General features: G+C 38.0%; 1 protein-coding gene across 1 annotated transcript; it reads left to right on the forward strand.

Annotated features, from left to right (window-relative positions):
• The first annotated feature begins 4,906 nt into the window (after positions 1-4,906).
• LOC147517977 (sodium/hydrogen exchanger 4-like) lies at positions 4,907-7,157 on the forward strand. The gene is made up of 8 exons (XM_086594717.1): positions 4,907-5,197; positions 5,333-5,434; positions 5,685-5,826; positions 6,017-6,079; positions 6,196-6,344; positions 6,499-6,564; positions 6,655-6,714; positions 7,029-7,157. The coding sequence occupies exons 1-5, from the start codon at positions 5,145-5,147 to the stop codon at positions 6,301-6,303; spliced, it is 468 nt and encodes a 155-aa protein (XP_086450843.1). The 5' UTR covers positions 4,907-5,144; the 3' UTR covers positions 6,304-6,344; positions 6,499-6,564; positions 6,655-6,714; positions 7,029-7,157.
• The last annotated feature ends 316 nt before the right edge of the window (positions 7,158-7,473 follow it).

The raw sequence follows: 7,473 nt of genomic DNA on the forward strand, positions 1-7,473 counted from the left end.
CATGTGAGAGTAGAAAATAAATAATTGATAATGTAAGAATAGGTTAGAGAAATCTAGTTGTGTTTTTACAGAATATCACACATTAAAATGCTCACTCGAGCTCAGGGCTACATAGCTCACAAGCTACTTAGTCTTAACACTGCTCGTTAGTTGGAGACCTATACTTCTAGGGTCAACTAAGTGCAGAACACTCTCTAAGAGAAAAACATTCAAACGAACTTAAACGCTCTCCAAAGCTCAAACGTCTTGAATGACCTAGCGTTCACTCGAGCTCAGGGCTACATAGCTCACAGGCTACTTAGCCTCAACACTGCTCGTTAGTTGAAGACATATACTTCTAAGGTCAACCAAGTGTAGAACGCTCTCTAAGAGCAAAACATTCAAACAAACTTAAACGCTCTCCAACACTCAAACGTTCTGAATGACCAAACACTCACTCAAGCTCAGGGCTACATAGCTCACACACCTCTCACTAGTTCAAAACCTACATTTCTAGGATTAACTTAGTATAGAATGCTCTCTAAGAGCAGCACGCTTACTTAAGATACAATGCTCACTCGAGCTCAAGGGCTTCATAGCTCCAACACTTCTCACTAGTTGAATACATAGAACTCCTTAGTAGAACGTTCTCTAGAACAGTCAAACCATTCTCCTGAGTAGTGTGCTCAATCGAGCTCAAGCGCTTCATAGCATCCTATGTCTTTCTAGACAACGGGATATATATTTCTAGGTTAAATACTTACGAAATGTCAAAACAATATGCGACAAACATTCAGATGAAATTAAACATCATGTGTTCCATAATGTGCAAAACAAATGAATTGCCTGAACATACTCAGGAAACCAGTTCTTCAAAATAGCCAAACGGCCACTTGTGTGGACACCAGTTCGCTAAATCGTCAATAACACGAATTGCCCAGGTTTCCCCAGGGTATCAGCTCTTAATGTATCTGGACCACGCCCCAACCATTTCAAAAATGAATTGCCAAGGCAAGCCTAGGAAACCAGTACGTTCTATTGCTTTACAACCACTTTCAAACATGAATTAAGAGAGAAATATTCAAAAGCCACACAACTTACACAAAGGAAGAAGAAACCCAGAAGTAGTGATCAAGCACCAGGAGTAACATGCTTATCATCAGCAGGCACGTCAGCTCGCTTAGCAAGAACAGTACTGGTAGACGGAGCGTTACTAGCATCTCCAGGTACGACAAACACACTTGTACCTAGAGCCCCACGTTCACTCTCTCCTTTCAATTGAAAGTACGTCTCCTCCAGCAACAAATAATCTTAGCACACTCGATCATATGCTTGATGAGCCTTTCGTGCAACCGACTTGCAATGCTTAGCGTCACTACACCAGAATTTAAGAATTAAGACACACTCTTGGGACTATATAACCCGTCTCAAATTAGGAACATTAGCTACCATCTTAAATTGTTTGAACCCCATCGTAGTTGAGTTTTAGAGTGTGTTTGTTATGATGGAAACACTGTGGAAAGGAAAGGAAAATAAGAGTGGTCCACCTTTTCCATAGTTTTTAAGACGCTTGTTTACCCATGGAAAGAAAATGAGCTTTTCCATATGGAAACAAAATTATGGAAATGGAAAAGGTTTTGTGTCCTTAGCTAACCCCTGAAAATTTCCTGGAAAGTAAAAGAAAGGAAATAGATAGCTAGGGACTTACAACTAACACACGCCTATGACCCAACAATACAATTATTCATTTCCATAGCTTTCGCAAACAAACATGATTATTCTTTTTTCCAGCTTTTACTTTCCTTTCCCCAGTTTACCAAACACATACCATTTAAAATTATTTCTTTTCCATTCCATTCCATAGTGGACTACCCATTTTATTTCCTTTCCTTTCCCTGAGTTAAAATTTAACAAACCCACCCTTAGGTTGACTAAATGACACAAGTTTTTGTCCTAAATTAGAGACGAGACATTCTATGCTCTTCCAGTTTTGGTGACCGTCATAGATGATTTTCAGAGAAGGTGATTGCCCTTGTTTTTTGCCCGCCCAATATTTCTTTCTTTCTTTCTTTCTTTCACTAACCCTAACCCTAACCCTAACCCTAGTATAAGAAGAAAGTGAGGCTTTTGTGGGAGGGCTCTGACAGTAAATCTTTTGTGTTAGTGGTTTGAAAGTAAGCTTCAAATCTCTCTCAAAATCGACAAGAGTCGGTACATCTCTCTCTCCCCCTTAAGTTTTGGTAACCCACTCTCTCCCTCTCTCCCTTTCATCAATTTTCGTTTTTTTTAAAGTGCCTCAATTGTTGAACCTCAATTTTCAATCTAGGGTTGTGCATTTTTTTTTAATTGGCTCAATTTCTTAAATTTTTGGGTTTATTGTGTTTTTAACATTGTCTAGGGTTTCTTCATTCCTTAAAATGTAAAAGCTTATGTCTTTGTTGTAGTATTTTGATGTGATTGTACTGTTGGCATGATTTTATTATCTGACCTAATTAAAATTGTCATGGGTTTTGTAAGAATAATAATTGAATGTTAAAGATACTTTTCTTAGAGCATCTCTAGGTGGACGCATTCATGGTCGCATTCTTCAAATTTGAAGAAATGCGTCGGAATTTTCCGGAATTCCAACTCTAGGCGGACGCATTCGTGGTCGCATCACCTGCTTGTTCGCATTCTTGTTCGCAAATTTGGCAATTTGGATCGCGGATCGCGGTCGCGACATTAGTAATGTCGCTACCCATTGCAAATGTCGCCCCACAACTTTTTGACTTTGACCAACCACTACACGCGGTTACCTTTGTCGCGCGCCCACTCTCCTAATGTCGCGTAAAGTTTTTTTTTTTTTTCACTTATGCGCCACTCCTAATGTCGCGTGGGTTGTTTTCAAATTATATATGGGCTTACATTACAAACTGTCAGCGGCACGATGCTAATGTCGGTCGTGGGTTGTTTTTTGGTAATCGAATTTGCGACCACCTAGAGTTGGTCGAAATTTGCGATCAACTTCTTCATTCGCATTCTTCAAATATGAAGAGTATGCTACCACCACCTAGAGATGCTCTTAGATATCGAAACCGTTAATACAAGCTTGCGATCTGATTGTTTTTTTTTAAAAAAGTGTTTCTTAAGTATAAAGTTTGAAACTTTGTTGAACCCACTAGAATTAGTTCTGACTGCATTTGGGTTTGGTGTTCTCTGGTCTTTAAATATACAGCTCCTTGCTGACATTTTGTTGATGTAATTGGCTAATTATTTTAATATAGTGTTCTAGTATTTAAATGATGGTTTGAATACAGTGGTAGGAAATGACAGTACATTTAGTTTAAAGCTCTTATCTTTGGTAGGATATGAGATGGTTTCATTTAGAGTCCTTTGTTTGTTTCATGGTTTTTATTTTGATAGGTTAGTTGTCTAAACCTATAAATGTCATTTCTGATCACAGTAAGTTATATTTACTCGCGACAAATATTCTTACACCGTCGAGTAAGAAACCAAAAACATAAGTGCATCTGCTCTTGGTACTTCTCTGAGCCAAAAAATTTACTGTATTGCATGCCCTTGCACTTCTCATGCATGCTTTTAGCATATTTTTGGGTGTGTCTTATTAGGCACGTGTTTAGTCAAGAATATACCTGTAACCATTTTGAACGTCAAACTTTTATTATATGTAGGCATACCTCGTGTCTGTGAGTGTGACCCTTAGATGTGCCTCTCATGCCTCGTAACATTGGCACATCTAATTTCACACGTGTGCTAGCCACAAGAAAATTCTCATATCATTGCTCAAAGTTCTTTGTTATATAACTGGTCCCATTTGAATGTATTTAAATCATACTTGTAGGTTCTAATTAATCTTTTCAACTCAATAACGAGGCTCACTGCATAATTATTGTGATAATATATATGGTATCCATTGGACTAGTGGTTTTCGCAGTCAATCCTTAAATGCGAATATAATTTAATTTGTGGGAACGACATGTTACTTCTCTGTAGAGATTCATGGTTTTATTGTTTCTAGAATGTTACGTGTTTGTTTGTTACTAAATGACACTAGTTAAATGTAGAACTGATTGCGGAAGTGTATGTTCCTATTTCTCAAAATTTAGCAAATGTTACGTTAACTGTGTTTTTTTAGGCTCATCATAGTTTTTTTAATGATAAATGATGCTACATCAGTTGTCCTCTTAAGAGCAATTCAAAAACCTAGTACTCGGTCAGCAACTCCTCGTGTCGTTGTGGATTTTCTCTATTTATTTTCAACTAGCACTGTCCTTGGAGTTGCTGTAAGTTCTAACTAACTTAATTTTGGGGAAGAAACCCGTTTAGTGTCCTCTCTTCTTATCTTCCATCTCTACTGATTCATATCTGTTGTTTCATCTAGGTAGGGCTTTTGACTGTATATGCTCTCAGGAAGTCATACTTGGCCAAGTATGTTATCAGTGACATGGAGTGTTCAACTTCTGAAAACCTATTTAATCATTTGGTTTCCTTTTTCACATTTCTGGAATTAGATAGCCAAGTGTCGAATATTGATACCGGTTCATGCGCAGGCATTCAACTGATCGTGAAGTCACCTTAATGGTGTATACGGCATATCTATCGTACATGTTGGCATAGGTAACAAGGTTCAGATAATTTATCTACATATGAAACAGTTCTAAATTATACTCAAAACTGGGGCTGAGAGCCCAACTTTTGGGCGAGACATCCAGGGTAAACCAGGCCAGTTCATTAGGAGGAAAAAATTGCTGTCACGACTTGTATTGGTAAAATTCTAGTGTACACTTGTATATTTCCAATACCAAACCATCCATGTGTCGGACTTGAGGGATTCGGCACATAATGGATCACTCAAGTAAAATTTTAAGCTACTTGGTTAAGTCTTTCCTTCCTTCTTATAAGATATCAGGGATCCCACAATTGTTGTATACTTAGTGCAGATGCTGACTTTTTCGATTCCAAGAGATTTCTTTCCACCAAAAATAATCATATGATATCTTCTTAAGCCATGATTGAATATAGACGATGTATACCACCATTCCAACAGGCATTTAGAACTTTAGGCGATAAATCTGAGTGGTATTCTGTGACAATTATGTGACTGTTTAACTTGGTGCAGCTATTAAATCTGAGTGGTATTCTCAGTCTTCCTTTGTGGCATCATCATGTCACACTATGCATGGCATAATGTGACTGAAAGCTCACAAACTACAACCAAGTAAGTACGAAAGAATTATGTGCACTTTCAGTTATACTCAAAGATGAGTTGCATTGAACACATTCTTATGCTATGACTCAATTCGATTGTTGTTGGGATGTCTGCTCACATTATGTACACTTTGCTCCTTTCCAGGCATGTTTTTGCAACGTTGTCATACATCGCAGAAACATTTATCTTCCTATATGTGGGAATGGATGCCCTTGACAGTGAGAAATGGCTAATGAGCGAGTTAAGGTATGTTAGGCAACGCGTAATATACTAATCAAGAAAGCAAAACGGTTATCATTAGTATTGGGGTAATACAACTAGATAAAAATTGCAGAATATTTTTTCGCGTGTGAGTTTGTTTGTTTGTTTGTCTTTTTTTTTTTTTTTTTTTCTGTTCTTAACTTAAATGACAATTGATTTTCTTGTTATATTTGTAATCTAGCTAAAGTTTTTCCTAGTTACAATTTTGTTCTGACATTACTTTATGATGTCGCAGCTTCGGAACAAGTCTTGGCGTTTATTCCACTTTGATCTTTCTAATATTACTTGGACGAGCCGTATTGGTTATTCTTGGCTCAGCCATCTCCAGTGTTTTCAATAAGATGTATGGAAGCCCGAGGATTACATACAAGGATCAGGTGAGCAATCTCAGCAGTCAGCAGTTTTTTCTTTACAAATTCAAGTGTAGTATATGTTCTTTCAAATGCATCGAAGTCCAGCTCTGTTCATAACAGAGCAAAAGAAAATAAATGGCAGGGCCTAGAGACAGGACAGAAATGCAAGTATTTGATGGTCACGAGCATGCTTACTCAGCTAAATTTTGGTTAGGTTATAATCTGGTGGGCTGGACTTATGAGAGGTGTTGTTTCTATTGCTTTAGCTTTTAGTCAGGTATGTTGCTAGAGAAATAATATCATTGAAATGAGGCAAGTCTGATACTCATCATTTATGCAAGTTTTGTTTTAGTAAGTTAGTAACAACACTACTCTCTATCTTTGTCTCTACAGTATACACACTCTGACGTACCATGGGATTCTGTTCAAGCAACAATGGTGACAAACACCATTATTGTTGTACTCTTACTACACTGGTGCAGGTTTCGTCATCTGGAATGACTGCTAGCCTCCTCCTTGTTGCAATTGCATTTTATTAGAAGGTTAGTCGTGTTGTGTGCACATTAGACTCTTCATTTCGAATCATGTATTTATATTGGTTGTGAATCTCGAGTGTTGGCATTTGAAGCTTATATAGTTGTGCAATTCCCAATGTTTAGAGTGGTTTCTAAGTATTATTCACCCTTCCCAACCTAGGCTGCTGTGGAAGAAGGTTCTCGTTCTTATGGTGTCATGGGGATACTGTCACTAGTGGGACTTGTGGTATGAGCTTGCTCTTCGAAATTCTTAATATTGCTTAATTATTGTTAATGGTGTTATATCACTTTTTCCTGATGATGAGGTTTTTTTCAGTCTTTTGTAGTGTTCTTCTCTCTTGGAATTGGAGCTAGTCCATGGGTTATAATGTCTGAGGTATGCTCTTTATATCAGAACTTCTGATTTCTCAAATTTTAATGGATCCCTTTCGAAAGCACACAAAAATATGGGTGCACACCTCCAGAGGTCTTATATTTCTTTCTATTCCTTAGATGATTGCCTCTCCATTCCTGGACTGCAACATTCTATTTTTATTTTGCTAGACACTCTAGTGTAGGACATGATTTAAAGTGGTAATGCTTTATATTTTATCCTCAGCTCCAGTCATAATATGGCTGGGCTTTGTCCTCATTAGAAATAAAATTGACAGTAGAGTGCATTATTCTTAATGTGACGTTGGCTCGTTGCAGATACTCCCAATTAATATCAAGGGCCTCGCTGGTAGCATAGCCACACTGGCCAACTAGCTCGTATCTTGGTTGATAACTATGTCATCAAACTTGCTTCTACACTGGATTCAGGGAGGTTTCCCCCCTCCTTCCACAGACATACCTGCTGCGGCACATCTACAATACTAAATAAGCTTTATTTGTGACAGGGACCTTTACCATTTACACAGTTGTGAGTGCTTTTACTGTTGTGTTTGTGGCGCTGTGGGTTCCCGAGACTAAGGGTAAAACTCTGGAGGAGATTCAATGGTCCTTCAGATAAGTTTCACCTAGGAGGATTTTGGATCTCAATATTTATTCTACATTCCGCTTGCGAATGCCCGTCCAGAAGCAAATTGTAGCATTATCTGGTGGAATCATGTTTTCTGAACTTGCGGAAGAGCTGGTTTTACCCTCATGAAAGGTT

This window comes from Coptis chinensis, chromosome 2, assembly GCF_015680905.1.
Source record: "Coptis chinensis isolate HL-2020 chromosome 2, ASM1568090v1, whole genome shotgun sequence".
Taxonomy (NCBI): Eukaryota; Viridiplantae; Streptophyta; class Magnoliopsida; order Ranunculales; family Ranunculaceae; genus Coptis; species Coptis chinensis.

Bases quoted from the DNA above. Each gene is read 5' to 3' on its own strand.
- LOC147517977 (XM_086594717.1), top strand. From the start codon at position 5,145: ATGTCACACTATGCATGGCATAATGTGACTGAAAGCTCACAAACTACA. The intron at 5,827-6,016 runs GTGAGCAATCTC...AATTTTGGTTAG, and splicing joins GGATTACATACAAGGATCAG to GTTATAATCTGGTGGGCTGG. The intron at 6,080-6,195 runs GTATGTTGCTAG...TTGTCTCTACAG, and splicing joins TTGCTTTAGCTTTTAGTCAG to TATACACACTCTGACGTACC.